This window comes from Microcaecilia unicolor, chromosome 6 (genome assembly GCF_901765095.1).
Source record: "Microcaecilia unicolor chromosome 6, aMicUni1.1, whole genome shotgun sequence".
In the NCBI taxonomy this organism is placed as follows: Eukaryota; Metazoa; Chordata; class Amphibia; order Gymnophiona; family Siphonopidae; genus Microcaecilia; species Microcaecilia unicolor.
In genome coordinates, this window is record NC_044036.1 from 239,444,679 (window position 1) to 239,463,191 (window position 18,513).

The 18,513-nt window shown below is 44.7% G+C and overlaps 1 protein-coding gene across 1 annotated transcript in view; it reads right to left on the minus strand.

Annotated features, from left to right (window-relative positions):
* LOC115473573 (lipocalin-like) overlaps positions 1–18,513 on the minus strand; it is a 68,394-nt gene that overhangs the window by 15,894 nt on the left and 33,987 nt on the right. The window contains exon 5 of the mRNA XM_030208647.1: positions 5,732–5,833. Coding sequence (XP_030064507.1) covers positions 5,732–5,833 — 102 coding nt within the window. The remainder of the gene's footprint in view (positions 1–5,731; positions 5,834–18,513) is intronic.

An 18,513-nucleotide genomic window follows, 5' to 3' on the forward strand; every position in this document is an offset into this window, starting at 1 on the left:
AGAGTCGAGTGAAGGCTTCTTAAGGAGAGGTGTGACCACAGCATGTTTAAAGGCAGTAGGGACAGTTGCAGTGGAAAGTGAGAGGTTGAGAATGTGACAGATAAAAGGAATAAGAGCAGGTGAGATGGCATTAAGAAGGTGGGTGGGAATGAGATCAGAGGAACAGGTGGTACATTTTGAGGAAGAAAGGAGAAGTGTAGTTTCTTCTATAGTAACTTCAGGAAAGGAGGAAAAGGAATGAGGGGAAGGAGAGAGAGGGGAACAGACTAGTGGAGGGAGAGGTGGCGAGGTAGAGAATTCAAGGTTTATCTTTTGAACCTTGTCGTGAAAGAATTCAGCAAGGGTCTGAGGAGATAATGAAGGGGGAGTTGGGGGAGGGGGCACGTGCATGTGCAAATCTGGTTGTATTCTGGATTTGCATGCACAACTTAGTTAACAAGGCAATCAGCGCCGATAATTGCCAATTATAAACCAATTGACACTAATTGGCATCAATTAGAATTTACGTGCACAACTGTCTAAGCATATTCTGTAATGTGATGCATGTCAATTCTAAGTTGAAAAAGTCATGGGCACGGAATGGGAAGGTCGTGGGCATTTCTAAAATCTATGCGCGTTGTTATAGAATGCACCTGGTCCATGCCTAATTTAGGCATCAACATTTACATCAAGTTTTACTTTAGTCATGCAGATGAACACTCGGAATATTCTATAAACCACACAGAAATTTAGGCATATTCTATAAAGTACGCCTAAATTTAGGTATACTTTATAGAATATGCGTTTCATTATTGATCAAATACCTCTCTCAAAGAGATGATTGTAAGCAGAAATTAATATAGAATGAGCAATGCTGGATTTATATTTTGGATTCCATGGTACTGCGGGGTTTAAATCTCTCTATCGAATGACATTTTTTCTGATGAATGGCAGTTCATTTGGTCAAGAGACAATCATAGTAATCTGATTGGTTAATTTAACAGTGACAGTGTCTTTTTTTTATAGCCATAGCACCATTTTGATATTTGATACACTAGAAATGAACACCCATGTTTGAAAGGTATGTGCTGAAGAATGTTTTTCTTGTTAAGCTGTTTGGGTTCTGACATCCTTCTTTTTGTTTTGTAGTTAATTTGGTCCTGGCTCCCTGAAGCAGCAGTTTTTACTGCAAAACAGTGGCAGCCATTGTCGGAGATGGACCGTTAAAAGTAGCACATGTGGAGGGGCATTTTCAATATGTCATCTAAGTCCGACTTTGGACGTTTTGTACAAAACGTCCAAATTCCGAATAAGACAGGCGGTCTTGAAAAAGAAAAAAAAAAGTCTATCTTGGGGTTTGTTTGTTTTTTTTAAATACAGTTTTGAACAAGGTTTTGTGCTTTGGACATTTTGTTTTTTGGTCCATTTTCGAAACAAAAAATGAATAAGTGCAAAACGTAGAGATTCATTCCATTGGGATGTAGGAGGAGCCAGCATTTCTAGTAGATTAGAATGTCCCCCAGACATTCCAGAAGAGCAATGAAAATGCTCCCAGGTGCACGTCTCACCTTTTCTCCCTTATCTTGTCCCCTGAGCCCTCCAAAATCTACTCAAATCACACTGGCCCCCACTGTACACCACTACAATAGCCCTTATGGGTGAAGGGGGCACCCATATGTGGGTACAGTAGGGTTTTGGTGACTTTGGGAGAAGTCACAGTTTCCACCACAAGTGTGACAGGTACAGGGAGATAGGGACCTGGGTCCCCCACTCCATAGTGCACTGTGCTGACCACTACACTACTCCAGGGACCTGCATGCTACTACTACTACTATTTAGCATTTCTATAGCGCTACAAGGCGTACGCAGCGCTGCACAAACATAGAAGACAGTCCCTGCTCAAAGAGCTTACAATCTAATAGACAAAAAATAAATAAAGTAAGCAAATCAAATCAATTAATGTGAACGGGAAGGAAGAGAGGAGGGTAGGTGGAGGCAAGTGGTTACGAGTCAAAAGCAATGTTAAAGAGGTGGGCTTTCAGTCTAGATTTAAAGGTGGCCAAGGATGGGGCAAGACGTAGGGGCTCAGGAAGTTTATTCCAGGCGTAGGGTGCAGCGAGACAGAAGGCACATCATGATAACATCCCTATCATGGACTAATCATTTTCTAAACAAATTTTCTATTAAGGGCTACTTAAACAGAGGGACCTAACCTACTACTACTTAGCATTTCTATAGCGCTGCCAGGGTTACGCAGCGCTGTACAAGTTTAAACATGGGGAGGGACAGTCCCTGCTCAAGAGAGCTTACAATCTAACGGTAACAGACTACGTAGTCAGTGTAGGTAACAGGAATGGGGAAGGTGGTTAGGCGCCAAAAGCAAGGGAGAAGAGATGGGCCTTGAGTAAGGACTTGAAGATGAGCAGGGAGGGCGCATGGCGTATGGGCTCAGGAAGTCTGTTCCAGGCATAAGGTGCTGCGAGGCAGAAGGGGCAGAGTCTGGAGTTAGTGGTGGTGGAGAAGGGTACAGATAGGAGTGATTTGTCCTGAGAGCGGAGGTTACGGGTGGGAACATACGGGGAGAGGAGGGTAGAGAGGTAATGGGGGGCAGCAGATTGAGTGCACTTGAAGGTCAATAGTAGAAGCTTGAACTGTATACGGTAGTGGATTGGGAGCCATTGAAGCGACTTGAGGAGAGGGGTGATATGAGAGTACCGGTTCACACGGTAGATAAGACGTGCGGCGGAATTTTGGACAGATTGAAGGGGGGATAAGTGGCTAAGCGGGAGGCCAGCGAGGAGAAGGTTGCAATAGTCAAGACGAGAGGTAACGAGCGAGTGGACGAGGGTTCGGGTGGTCTGTTCAGAGAGGAATGGGCAAATTTTGCTAATATTATAGAGGAAGAAGCGACAGGTCTTAGCTGTCTGCTGGATATGGGCAGAGAAGGAGAGGGAGGAATCGAAGATGACTCCGAGATTGCGTGCTGAAGAGACGGGGAGGATGAGGGTGTTGTCAACAGAGACGGAAAGTGGGGGAAGAGGAGAAGAGGGTTTGGGTGGAAAGATAAGGAGCTCAGTCTTTGCCATGTTCAATTTCAGATGCCAGTTGGACATCCAGGCAGCGATGTCAGAAAGGCAGGCTGAAACTTTGGCCTGGGTTTCGACTGTGATGTCGGGAGTGGAGAGGTAAAGCTGGGTGTCATTGGCATAGAGATGGTACTGGAAACCATGTGATGAGATCAACGAGCATAGGGAAGAGGTGTATATCGAGAAGAGAAGTGGTCCAAGAACAGATCCTTGAGGAACCCCAACAGAGAGCGGGACGGGGGTGGAAGAGGAGCCATTAGAAGATACTCTGAAGGTGCATTGGGAAAGATACGAGGAGAACCAGGAGAGGACGGAGCCCTGGAACCCAAATGAGGACAGTGTGTCAAGAAGTAAATTATGATTGACGGTATCAAAGGCAGCGGATAGGTCGAGGAGGATGAGGATGGAATAATGGCCTTTGGATTTGGCGAGGAACAGGTCATTGCAGACTTTACAGAGTGCTGTTTCTGTCGAGTGTAGTGGGCGAAAGCCAGATTGAAGCGGGTCGAGGACAGCCTGAGAGGAGAGGAAGTCAAGGCAACGGCTGTGGACAGCACGTTCAAGTAATTTGGAGAGGAAGGGTAGAAGAGACATGGGGCGGTAGTTGGAGGGACAGGTGGGGTCAAGTGATGGTTTTTAGAGAAGTGGTGTGACTACTGCGTGCTTAAAGGTGCAGGGACAGTAGCAGTGGAGAGAGAGAGGTTGAGGATGTGACAGATTGAGGGGTTAACTGTAGGAGAGATGTTGGTAAGCAGATTGGTGGGAATGGGATCCGAGGAACAGGTGGTGCACTTAGAGGAAGAAAGAAGGCGAGCAGTTTCCTCTTCGGTGATCTCAGGGAAGGAGGAAAAGGAAGCCGGGTTAGGTTGGTTGAGGGAGTGGGTTAAGAAGTCACAGGGAGGAGAAGGCTTGGAAGTGAATTCAAGGTTAATCTTCTGCACTTTATCGCGGAAGTGGTCAACTAGTGTTTGAGGAGAGAGTGAGGGGGGGTGGGAGCGGAGGGTACTTTAAGTACTGCTCTAATAGACCTGGGTTTGCTGGTAAGTCATACTTGTATTCCCATTTTAGGTGGTAGGAGGGGGTCAGTGACCATGAGGGGTATTGGGGGGTCACCCTTGATTCTCTCCAGTGCTCATCTGGTCATTTAGAGCACCTTGTTGTGCCTTATTCACTCTGAAAATAGGTCTAGACCAAAACATCTTAGTTTTAGTTCTGTTTTGTTCCATTATGGCTGTAAATTGTCCATGTGTTAGGCACGCCCTAATCCCGCCTTAGAAACACCCCAACATGTCCCCTTGTGATTTGGATGTACTGTGGACGAATTGCATAAACAAACATCTGCAAAATAGGTTTTGAAAATACCTATTTGGACGTTTTTGGAAGAAAAACATCCAAATGGTACTTTTTGACACTTTTTGGATCTTTTTCTCTTTTGAAAATGAGCTCCAAAGTTAAATGCTTTAGCTAAGAGAAAATTATTTAATTCTTTGATATCAGTACAATGTGAATTTCACAGTTAAAGGGGTTTTTTTTTGCCTATGATTATGAAGCATTGAGCAAATAAGAAGTTGAAATTGTAAGGCTTGTTATGCTCTATCAGACTTTGTCCCTCCATTTTTTTTTGTCAGTAGTACATGGTTAGTTTTTAAACATTTATGAGTGCCTGCATTAAATGTGACAAGAGATTAAGTGCAGTAGATATTTTTCACTCTTACGATATTTGGTTACATTTTACTTCCCCTTATAGAGTTTAGAATGATTTTTAGGTCAACCACTGTTTGCACTGTTGCTTTCTTTTTGTCTTGTCTGCTTTTGCAGAATTGTTCTATTCAGTTCAGTTCACAAATTACAATCACAATGAAGAGCATTGATAATATGCAGCATGGAGTGGAGGAGTAGTGGGCTGAGACTCAGAGAAACCAGAGTACAGATCCTACTGGTGCTCCTTGTAATCCAGTACAAAGCACTTTAACCCTGCATTGCCTCAGATACAAACTTAGGAGTAGATATTCACAATGATTTAACCAGGTGAGTGAGCAGCCCATTCCCAGTTTTTCTGTGGTACTTAAATGCTCAATGCCACTGAATATCCAGTGTGACTTCCATGGCACTATCCTCTGGATACCAAGGCAGATTTGGGGCAGCACCATGATTTACCTGTTTAGCAGAAATATTCAGTCTGCTAACTGAGTAGGTACCCAGATTAAGTTAGGACAGTAAAAATGTTGTCCTAACTTAATCTAGGCACTTACAGTACCTGGGTATGGCCTGAATATTACCAGTACATAAGTTGGGGCCTGGATTGCTCCTGGCATTGAATATCCAGGTCAGATTCAACCAGCAATGGTCAGTGCCTTTGCAAACGCTGACTGCTGCCTTCTCAATATGGGGGATGGTGGGGGTGTTTTAGACTGTAAGCCCTCCAGGGACAGGAAAAACACTTAAACGTAACTCACCTTGAGCCTCTGAAAAAGACATGAACTACAAATCAATCCCAATGGCAATGATGAACTACATCATTATGTTCCACTGCATACAGTGTACAATTTGAACCCACCACAAGCTACCATCATGTCCAGGGCTACAAAAATAAGGAATGGTTTTCCTTATTTAAAAAAAAAAAAAAGGAAATGTTTAAAATAAAAACATTTAGTGGAAGATTTTACCATCTTTGATGGGGAAGGAAAAGTTCTCGGCACTGAAGTTCTTCGCCTTGGCCAGAGCTTCAAACTTCTGCTTCAGTTCCGGCGTCAGGTCTGGGGTTCTACCTACAGCCAAGAATCAGAACAGTGCATGACCAGGCAAAGTATGGACGTCTCAAAAACAAAAAAAAAGAGTGAGCTGGGAGTGAAAAAAAGGATAGACTTTAAAGAACTGCAGTCAGGAGACCATTTCAAATTGAATATTTGTGAACAGTTCATGAGTACTTTCCTTTAGAAACTTGCTGTGGGTAAAACATGCTCACTAACTTTTACACTGCTCCTTGTATAGGTCATTTTAACATACAAGGCCTATTCGTCATATGGAAAAGGACTTTTATAAAATCGTGTTACCACGTGTGTGTGTAAAACATACATGCACAGAAAGTGTGTACTTACTTATACATGATCCCCAGGATTCTATATATTGCGCCTAGTGTTCCAGGCCAAAATCCAAGTGTATTCTATAACAATGCACATAACTTAATTGGCTTAACAAGCTAATCAGCGTTGATAGCACTTAACAAGCAATGATAAGCACTAATTGACAATACTTAGAATTTACGTACACAACTGGCTAAGTGTATTCTGTAATGCAGAGCGCCTAAATTCTAATGTACGAAACCAAAAAGGGGCATGGCTATGGACGGGGAAATGAGCATTTTGTGGGCTTTCCAAAATTTATGCGCATTGTTATAGAATATGACCTCTGTGCCTAAATCTACGTGCCGGTATTTACACCACATAAAATGTGGCCTAAATGGATGTGACATTTGGTCGCATGGAGAGGCACTCAGCATATTCTATATACTGCGTGGAAATTAAGCCCATTCTATAAAATGTAGGTATACTTTACAAAATACGCCTAGGCGTATTTTTTTACCGAGCAGATTTTTCAGGCGCCGTATATAGAATCTGGCCCAATATGCCTATAGAACGCATCTCTTTCAAAATCTGCACCTTAGTCCATAAGATTATCTATGGAGTAGTCCCAGATTACATGATTGACCTAATCAATCTCCCAATTTGAAATAGTACCAGTTCATCACGGCCTTACCTGAATCTCCATTACCCAAATTGCAAAGGACTAAAATACAAGACAACCCATGCGTCCAACTTCTCTTACATAGGCACGCGCCTGTGGAATGCATTGCCATAAGTGGTGAAAACAACTTATGATTACCTAAAATTCAGAAAGTCATTAAAGACTCACCTATTCCGAAGGGCATATCCGAATGACCCAACTTAAATGACTCAACCCTGCAACACTTCACTATTAAAGATCGTATTGGACATTAATGAACTCTTTTACCTCAACCCAACTTGATTGAATCTTATCTTCCCTATCCTAATACAACAGATCTTCCCTATCCCAATACATTTTGTACCTATCCCGTACCGGATTTGGCAAATGCCTTCACGGTATTATGTAATGGGAGGCGGGGCTGGTGGTTGGGAGGCAGGGATAGTGCTGGGCTGAAGAACACAGGTACAAATCAAAGTAGGGTATACACAAAATTAGCACATATGAGTTATCTTGTTGGGCAGACTGGATGGACCGTGCAGGTCTTTTTCTGTCGTCATCTACTATGTTACTATGTTACATTGAGCCTGCAAATATGTGGGAAAATGTGGGATACAAATGTAACAAATAATAATAATATAGTTTGGGTAGAACAAAGGTGGAGTTACAAAGTGCATACATCTCTATATAATAATTGGTCAATCTGCCTCCCTGGATGGCTTGCTGCCTGGGTTCGTAACAGCATGCAAATGAGCTTACATCAGCTTGCCTCCAGCGTTCCCTTCCCTCTCAGTGTCCCGCCCTCGTGGAAAGATGAAGTGACGTCAGAGGAGGGCGGGACACAGAGGGAAGGAAAGGGAAGGCTGGAGGCGACGCGAGCCAAGCCTGCCACCGTTGTGACCTGAGGTAAAAGGAAAGTTTTAAATGTAGGGCGGCAGGAAGGAAAAGAGGCCTGTTGTGGGAGACGAGGGCGGGCAGGTGAGGGCTGGGGATGAACTCGACCATGGATACTTAAAAGGGGGGCAGGGGCAAGTCACTGGACATGGATGGGATGGGAGCGGAGGGGAGGGGAGAGGAGAGGAGAATCGCTGGACATGGATGGTATGGAATGGGAGGGGAGGAGAATGGCTGGACATGGAGGGGAGAGGAGAGGAGAATCACTGGACATGGATGGGATGGGAAAGGAGAATGGCTGGACATGGAGGGGAGGGTAGGGGAGAGAGGAGAAATCACTTAGCTGAGAGTCACTGGACATGGATTGGATGGGATGGGATGGGATGGGAGGAGAGAATTGCTGGACATGAAGGGGAGGGCAGGGGAGAGAGAAGAAATCACTTAGATGATAGCCTTCTTAGGGCCCATTTCATTTTTCACGAAACAGGATTTTTTGATTGTATTTTATAAAATACATGTGAAAATATAAAGTAGGCAATTTTATAACATCATTTTTGTCTGTATGTGGCCACGTATGGATGTAAATGGCCTCTTATAAAATACTGACCTGTGTAAAATTATACACGATGATATGATGGTGCATACTTTGCTGGTAGGCTTGTACAGAGGTGGCCTTTGGATGGAGCACAGGTGGAGTTTCCATGTATACAAGTATAGGTGAGCAAGGTAAGTGCAATTTCTGCCGCTTACATTAGTATTTTATAAAGAAACTTAAAGCCACATTTTAGAAAGGATGTCCAACTCAGAATATGGATGTCCAAGTCAGTACACCACAAATGATTGTCCACCTTACATGTATTGTAGAACAGGATACAGCACTGCCTATTTAGTTCAGTGCTTTTGGGATCTGTTGCTGTTGGGCTAAACATGATTTCACAAGTTAATTTCGGGTTCTGCCTTATTGTTGCTGTGCACTATCCACATACCACCTACTAATTTCGCTTTTGTTTTCTTAATTTCAGGGACAGTTCTAAGCTGCAGTTCCCTTTTGAGACTTTACTCAATGCCTCACTCCTAACATGCTGTGCCGATCTAGAGTGGTGCCTTCAGCGAAACAGCCCTGATGAATTCTGCAATGCAACATCAATGACATGACATTCCTGCTCTCAACAGATCTATGGCTGCGGTGTCCAGTGCCCACACTTCAGGAAGACAGCAGCGTCCACCTGAGCACTATATAGACTCTGCGAACCTTCCTCTGCTGCATTCAGCAACCGCATGTCCATCTCAGTGACCAGATGTCCAGAGGCTCCAGGTGTCAAGTATAATGAGCACCAGCAGGCAGAGTTTCACCTCCATGGGAGTAAAAAAGAGCAGACTGTATGTAATTGCAGACTTTGTTCACTACTCAAGCTCCTGGGTTCTATGCACACATAGAAACTGGGAGCTTAAATAATGAATAAAGTCTGCAATTACATATGGTCTGCTCTTTTTTACTACCCACATTGATTCTTGCAAACATCTGCCTTGCTGATTTATCAGAGATTCACCTCGGGAGCTTCACCAAGAAACTTTACCACAACCGCATGAATACTTAATATATGAGAACCTGCAGACTACAACCTGATCTCCCCTCACCCACTGTGGATGGCACGAAAATGTGAATGACATGGCGAATATACACTACTTGCGAGATGCCTCAAATCCCAGCCCCCTTCAAGCCATTCAGATTCTCAGGATTACAGGCGATGCCAGGAAAGGACTCAGACCCCATCCAGACAACAATCATCTTAGCGCTGATGTAGCCGAACACCATCAAAGTGGCAGTCTTCATGGGATAGTAGTAGACATTACAGGCCCAGATCCTGCATGAGTCATTCTAACCAATACTACTCCTGCACTTCAAGAGGTTGCTATTCCCGTCGTTGGAGATCCAGATCCCACTCTAGATCTAGGTCCCAGGTGTATGATCGCTCTGGCAGCTGAGGACAGTAACATTACCATGATTATGTTTATGTTTATTCGGCACTTATAATACCTCTTTTCAAGAGGGAACAAAACAGTTTATATTACTAAATTAGAAAAATAAAAAGAACTACAAATCATAAATTGGATAGAGAAAAAGAGTAAAGTGAAACGGAACTTTTTCACTGCCAGTCCAAGTCTTCCAGATTCCACCTAACTTGAAAAGGCTTGAGTAAACATTAGAGCTCTTAGCCCTGCCCTGAATTTGAGGTATGAAAGTTCAGCTCATAGATGAGATGGAAGAGAGCTCCAGAGGGAAGGAGCTAAATAGAAAATATACCCTGGTGAGTTGAGGAAAATTGCATACAATAAGTTCAAGAAATAGATAAGTGGTGTTGACAACTAGATCTCAGAATGTGAGTAGGTAGATAGGGGGTGATCAAGGAGGCAAGATAGGGAGGTTGGCCAGTGTGAAGTGCCTTGTGTGATAAAGTTAAATCGAACTGAAACTGCTGAGTATTTGGTAACCAATGATGATGACAGAAAAGAGGAATTAGACAGTCAAAGCATCCAGCAGATGATAACAGATGAATGGAGGTATTTTGGACTGTTTGGAAATGTTTTAGGAGAGCAGAAGAGACACCTGAGTAGACTATGTTACAGTAGTCTAATCTTGATGCAACTACCCCATGTAGTAAGGAGTCATATGCAGGGTCATAAGAACATAAGAATAGCCATACTGGGTCAGACCAATGGTCCAACTAGCCCAGTATCCCGTTTTCCAAACAGTGGCCAAGCCAGGTCACAAATACCTGGCAGAAACCCAAATCATGGCAACATTCCATACTACAAATCCCAGGGCAAGCAGTTGCTTCCCATGTCTATCTCAATAGCAGACTATGGACTTTTCCTCCAGGAATTTGTCCAAAACCTTTTTTTTAAAACCCAGACACGCTAACTGCTATTACCACATCCTCCAGAAAAGAGTTCCAGAGCTTAACTATTCATTGAGTGAATATATTTCCTCCTATTTGTTTTAAAAGTATTTCCATGTAACTTCCTTGAGTGCCCCCTAGTCTTTGTACTTTTGGAATGAGTAAAAAATCAATTTACTTCTACTTGTTCTACACCACTCAGGATTTTGTAGACCTCATTCATATCTCCCCTCATCCATCTCTTTTCCAAGCTAAACAGCCCTAATCTCTTTAGCCCAGACAAGTAGAGGGGAACACCAGTATGTATAAACGAACATAAGTACATAAATATTGCCATACTGGGACAGACCAAAGATCCATCAAGCCCAGCATCCTGTTTCCAACAGTGGCAAGATCCCAAAAAAGTACAAAAATTTTTTATGCTGCTTATCCCAGAAATAGTGGATTTTCCCTGTCCAGTTTAATAATGGTCTATGGACTTTTCCTTTAGGAAGCCATCCAGACCTTTTTAAAACTCTGCTAAGCTAACCGCCTTTACCACATTTTCTGGCAACTAATTCCAGAGTTGAATTACACGTTGAGTGAAGAAAAATTTCTCTGATTCATTTTAAATTTACTACTTTGTAGCTCCATCGCATGCCCCCTAGTTCTAGTATTTTTGGAAAGCGTAAACAGACGCTTCACGTCTACCCATTCCACTCCACTCATTATTTTATAGACCTCTATCATATCTCCCCTCAGCCATCTTTTCTCCAGCTGCTTTAGCCTTTCCTCATAGGGAAGTCGTCCCATCCCCTTTATCATTTTCGTCGCCCTTCTCTGCACAGTTTCTAATTCCACTATATCTTTTTTGAGATGTGGCGACCAGAATTGAACACAATATTCGAGGTGCGGTCACACCATGGAACGATACAAAGGCATTATAATGTCCTCATTTTAATTTTCCATTCCTTTCCTAATAATACCTAACATTCTATTTGCATTCTTAGCTGCTGGAGCACACTGAGCCAAAGGTTTCAACGTATCATCAACGACAACACCTAGATCCCTTTCTTGGTCGGTGACTCCTAATGTGGAACCTTGCATCACATAATTATTGTTTGGATTTCTCTTTCCCACATGCATCACTTTGCACTTGCTCGTAATAAATATCATCTGACATTTGAATGACCAGTCTCATAAGGTCCTCTTGTAATTTTTCACAATCCTCCCGCGATTTAATGACTTTGAATAACTTTGTGTCGTCAGCAAATTTAATTACCTCACTAGTTACTCCAATCTCTAGGTCATTTATAAATATATGAAAATCCAGATACACAATATCAACCAGCTCACCTTTATCCACATGTTTGTTCACCCCTTCAAAGAAATGTAATAGATTGGTGAGGCAAGATTTCCCTTCACTAAATCCATGTTGGCTTTGTCTCATTAATCCATGCTTTTGAATATGCTCTGTAATTTTGTTCTTTATAATAGTCATCTACCATTTTGCCCAGCACCAACGTAAGACTTACCAGTCTATAATTTCCCGGATCTCCTCTGGAACCTTTTTTAAAAATCGGCGTTACATTGGCCACCCTCCAATCTTCCGGTACCACGCTCGATTTTAAGGATAATTTACATATTACCAACAATAGTTCCACAAGTTCATTTTTCAGTTCCATCAGTACTCTGGGATGAATACCATCCGGTCCAGGAGATTTGCTACTCTTCAATTTGTCAAATTGCCCCATTACATCCTCTAGGTCTATAGAGATTTCATTCAGTTTCTCTGACTCGTTAGCTTTGAATACCATTTCTGGCACCGGTATCTCTCCCAAATCTTCCTCGGTGAAGACCGAAGCAAAGAATTTATTTAATCTCTCTGCTACGGCTTTGTCTTCCCTGATCACCCCTTTTACCCCTCGGCTTCTTTTGCCAGCTTCCTGCTTTTAATATACCTAAAAAAAGTTTTACTATGTGTTTTTGCCTCCAATGCAATCTTTTTTTTCAAAGTCCCTCTTTGCCTTCCTGACCAGCACTTTGCATTTAACTTAACATTCCTTATGCTTCTTATTATTATTTTCAGTCAGTTCTTTGTTCCATTTTCTGAAGGATTTTCTTTTAGCTCTAATATCTTCTTTCATCTCACTTTTTAACCATGCTGGTTGTCGTTTGGTCTTCCGTCCTCCTTTTTTAATATGCGGAATATATTTGACCTGGGCTTCAAGGATGGTGTTTTTGAACAGCTGCCACACCTGATGTAAATTTTTGACCCTCGAAGCCACTCCTCTAAGTTTTTTTTTCACCGTTCTTCTCATTTTAACATAGAGGGGTATAATCAAACGTCACTGGCCAAATAGATCGCCGGCGGCGCTACAGCTGGCCGGAACCGTATTATCGAAAAAGATGGCCGGCCATCTTTTTTTTCGATAATACGGTTTAGCCCGGCCAAATGCCGTGGAGTTCGCCGGGTTTGAGATGGCCGGGTTTGTTTTTCAGCAATAATGGAAAGTTGTGTCGGCCATCTCAAACCCCGGCCAAATTCAAGGCATTTGGCCATGGGAGGAGCCAGCATTTTTAGTGCACTGGCCCCTCTCACATGCCAGGACACCAACCAGCCACCCTAGGGGTTACTGCGGTGGACTTCAGAAAAGCTCCCACGTGCATAGCTCCCTTACTTTGGGAGCTGAGCCCCCCAAACCACCACCCTCCTAAACCCACTACCCACAAATGTACTGCACCCACTAAAATTGCTCCAGGGACCTGCATAAAGCCTCTAGGACTTATTGCTGCTGTATAACTTTGGCACACCAGTTCACACCTGAAGACTAATCTCTCTGAAAAAGTCCTTTCTTGAAATAACCACGTTTACTCACAGTTAACTGCAGATCAGAGGTTGTGCCCCACTGGCAAAGAGTCCCCTGGTACTAAGATTAGCAGTAGGTCAGAGCTGGCACAATGGTGTACAGTGCCCTCTTTCAGCACCATTCAAGGTAAGAACTACGATCTCTAACGTGGGTAACACAGGAAAGGGAACTAAAACTGGCTTACAAAAATGGCCACTACCGCATTGACTACAACAGGAAACAAAACAGGGCACACTCTGACCCAGTTAGCAGGGGGAAAAGCACCATGGGAGTAGAGCCCAGTACCCTACACCCACCACAACGCATTGCTAATGTGACTCTCTGCAGGGCACCTAACAGAAAAGGTGTCACACTCACCCGAGAGCCACATCGCAACCAGCGAAAGGCTGTCGGAGGATACAACACATTCTGCTGTCATGGAGGTGGGTACGGCAATTGAGGCTGGCATACAGGCTGGCAAAAAAGGTTTTTAGTTTTATTTTTTTAGTTTGGAAGGGGATTGGTGACCACTGGGGGGAGTATGGGGAGGTCATCCCCCATTCCCTCCAGTGGTCATCTGGTCAGTTGGGGCACCTTTTTGAGGCTTGGTCGTGAAAATAAAAGGACCAAGTAAACGCCACTTTTTTTTTTTCCATTAGCGGCGAAAGCCGGCCATCTGGTAGCCATGCCCATGCCCGCCCATATCCCGCCTTCGCTAATCTACTGACATGCCCCCTTGAACTTTCGCCGGTGAAGCGATGGGAAAGCCGTGATGCTGTCAAAAATGCTGCTTTCGATTATACCGATTTCGCCGCTTTTAAGAAATCGCCGGCCATCTCCCGATTTGTGTCGGAAGATGGCCGGCGATCACTTTCGATTATAAGCTGGATAGTCTCCTTTTTTAAAGTTAAACGCTAAAGTATTGGATTTCCTGTGTATACATACTTCAAAGCTAATATGAAATCCGATCATATTATAATCAGTTATCAAGCGGCCCCAGCACCATTACCTCCTGCACCTTTCCGGAGATGGGAAGGCGGTAGAACGAGAGGACATGAAATGAGATTGAAGGGGGGCAGACTCAGGAAAGATATCAGGAAGTATTTTTTCACGGAGAGGGTGGTGGACGCTTGGAATGCCCTCCCGCGGGAGGTGGTGGAGATGAAAACGGTAACGGAGTTCAAACATGCTTGGGATATGCATAGAGGAATCCTGTGCAGAAGGAATGGATCCTCAGAAGCTTAGCTGAAATTGGGTGGCGGAGCAGTTGGGGGGAAGAGGGGGTGGTGGTTGGGAGGCGAGGATAGGGGAGGGCAGACTTATACGGTCTGTACCAGAGCCGGTGATGGGAGGCGGGACTGGTGGTTGGGAGGCGGGAAATACTGCTGGGCAGACTTATATGGTCTGTGCCCTGAAAAGGACAGGTACAAATTCAAGGTAAGGTATACACATATGAGTTTGTCTTGGGCAGACTGGATGGACCATGCAGGTCTTTTTCTGCTGTCATCTACTATGTTACTATGTAGGTCATGCGCTCCACTAAGGACTAGGTCTAGAATTTTTCCTTCTCTCGTCGGCTCCTGTACCAGCTGCTCCATAAAGCAGTCCTTGATTTCGTCAAGGAATTTTACCTCCTTAGCATGCCCCAATGTTACATTTATCCAGTCAATATGTGGGTAATTGAAATCACCCATTATTATTGTGTTGCCCAGTTTGTTTGCTTCCATAATTTCCTTTAACATTTCTACATCCGTCTGTTCATCCTGGCCAGGCGGACAATAGTACACTCCTGTCCAGTGGCGTACCTAGGGTAGCTGACACCCGGGGCTGGTCATTTTTTAACACCCCCCCCCCCAAATCCAGTACTAGGCATGCCGAGAATACAAAACACTCAGGACCTATAGAGCAATTCTACCATACCATAAGCAGTCATTTCTACGAGTCACACAAGGAAAAGGAAAGCATCTTAAACACTACAGTGAGCACTAGAACATCAATTCACCTATTGTAAAACGAAACCAAACAGAATAGTACAGATCGTAGATCCTGCACAGTCAATGCCAACTGAAAGCCATGTCTTTTTCACAAACACAGATACACCCTAATCCACTATAGAATAAGTAATCATAAACTTTCTATTTAGATAAAAATTAAACTGAACCCCCAATGCCAGACTCTGCATACAATGCAACACCACAGAAACAGAAACTGTCCCCTAGTACTGTGCAAAATATAAAGACAGCAGATGTAAATTTGAAAAAAATAACAAGTACCAATCACCACTTTACAAATTAACAAATAGAAATAAAACAAATATAGAAAGTAAAATAATACCATTTTATTGGACTAATACATTTAGCTTTCAGAGGCCAAAACCTCCGTCCTCGGGTCAGTACACTATAGTGCTGTTACAGTATCCTATCCTGACCTGAGGAAGGGGGTTTTGTTCTCCGAAAGTTAGTCAAAATGTATTAAAATTAGTCCAATAAAAAGATTACCTTATTTACATGTTCTATTATAAACATTTAACATCTACAATACTTTATCCTAAAGCAAAAAAAATAAAAAAATATATTTTATTTACAGTTTGTTGTCTCTGGTTTCTGCTTTCCTCATCTTCTTTTCACTGTCTTCCTTCCATCCAGCATCTGTCTTCACTCTCTCTCTCTGCCATCCAGTGTCTGCCCTCTCTGCCGTCCCTTCCATCCACTGCCTGCCCTTTCTCTCTGCCCCTTCAATCCACCATTTGCCCTCCCTCTCCCATCCATCCAGGGTCTGCCCTCCCTCTCGCTCCCCCTTCCATCTAGGATCTGTCCCCTCTCTCTCTGCCCCTTTTTTCAGCCCCCAGTTCCAGCCCCCTTCTCCCCTCTGAACACCCCCACCACAGTCCCCTTCTCCCCTCTCCTGTCTGAGACCCCCACCCCAGTCCCCTTCTCTCCTCTGAACACCCCCACCCCAGTCCCCTTCTCCTCTCTTCTCCCCTCTGAGATCCTCACCCCAGTCCCGTTCTCCCCTCTGAGATCCCCACCCCAGTCCCCTTCTCCCCTCCCCTTTTTCCCTCTGAACACCCCCACCCCAGTCCTCTTCTCCCCTCTGAGATCCCCACCCCAGTCCCCTTCTCCCCTCCCCTTTTTCCCTCTGAACACCCCCACCCCAGTCCCCTTCTCCCCTCCCTGCGTCTGAGACCCCCACCCCAGCCCCCTTCTCCCCTCCCCTGTCTGAGATCCCCATCCCAGTCCCCTTCTCCCCTCTGAACACCCCCACCCAAGTCCCCTTCTCCCCTCCCCCGTCTGAGACCTCACCCCAGTCCCCTTCTCCCCTCCCCTTCCCCCCTCTGAGATCCCCACCCCAGTCCCCTTTTCCCCTCCCCTTTTCCCCTCTGAACACCCCCACCCCAGTCCCCTTCTCCCCTCCTCCCCTCCCCTCCCCTGTCTGAGACCCCCACCCCAGTCCCCTTCTCCCCGCCCCCCGTCTGAGACCCCCACCCCAGTCCCCTTCTCCCCTCCCCTTCCCCCCTCCCCTTCCCCCCTCTGAGATCCCCACCCCAGTCCCCTTCTCCCCTCTGAGATCCCCACCCCAGTCCCCTTTTCCCCTCTGAACACCCCCACCCGAGTCCCTTTCGCCCCTCTCCTTCCCCACCTCAGTCCCGTTAAAACCGGCGAAGCAGCGTCGCAGGCAGCGCCTCGTGCCCTGCTTGTAAAAAAAAAATCAAATCTCCTTCCTTCTCCTCATCTTGACGTCTTGACGTCGACTTGGGCCTTCCAATCAAAGGCCCGAGTCGACCTCAAGACATCAAGACAAGGAGGAGAAAGAAGGAGATTTGATTTTTTACAAGCAGGGTGCGAGGCGCTGCCTGCGACGCTGCTTCGCCGGTTTTTTTAATGTGCTGCGCCGCGGGAACGGCCACGGGAGGTGGCGGGAGCGGAGCACCCCCCACCCACTGGCACCCGGGGTGGACCGCCCCCCCCCCCCCTTTGGTACGCCACTGCTCCTGTCACTATCCTTTTCCTCTTTACACATGGAATTTCAATCCATAGGGATTCCAAGATGTGTTTTGTTTCCTGCGGAATTTTCAATCTATTTGATTCAAGGCTCTCCTTAACATACAATGCTACCCCTCCACCAAGTCAATCAACCCTATCACTACGATATAATTTGTAACCCGGTATGACAGTGTCTCATTGATTATCCTCCTTCCACCAGGTGTCAGAGATGCCTATTATATCTAATTTTTCATGTAGTGCAATATATCCAACTCTCCCCTCTTATTTCTTAGGCTTCTGGCATTCGCATATAGACATTTCAAACTATGTTTGTTGTTTCTATTTATATCATGCTCAGTACTTGACAGTATTAATTTGCAATCTTTTGTCTGATTTTTATTTAAGGACAGCTGATCTACTATGGTCTTTTTTGCAACCTTACTATCAGGATACCCTATCTTTCCTGTTTTGGTGATATCTTTGGAAGATAAGTTATCCTGAACCATGCGCTTTTGAGCGACTGTTGGCCTTCCCCCAGTTTCTAATTTAAAAGCTGCTCTATTTCCTTTTGTAATGCCGATGCCAGCAGCCTGGTCCCACCATGCTTAAGGTGGAGTCCATCCTTTCGGAATAGGCTCCCCCTTCTCCAGAATGTTGCCCAGTTCCTAACGAATCTAAAACCCTTCTCCCTGCCTGCACCATCATCTCATCCATGCATTGAGACTTTTAGGCCCTGCGCGTGGAATGTGTAGCACTTCAGAAAATGCTACCCTAGAGGTTCTGGATTTGAGCTTTCTACCTAAGAGTCATCAAAGTAGCAACGGATAGAATGGATAAAACATAGTGGATAGATCTGGGCGCAAGCAACATAAGTCTAGAGGATGCCATAGCTGTTCTAAGCATCACAAAGGTCATAGGACTGCCTCCGGCTCCCATACACCAGTCCTATATCTGTCCATGGATCCTAAACATCCAGCCTTCACAGTCCCTACTGGAGGTGGAGTGATGAACTCTGCATCTGGCAAAACTGGAAGACCTTCTATATCAGCATCCAAAGCCACTCCAACCACACAAAATCCTGTTGTGCCACTTCCAGCAAACTCAAATGGCACCTGAGCAT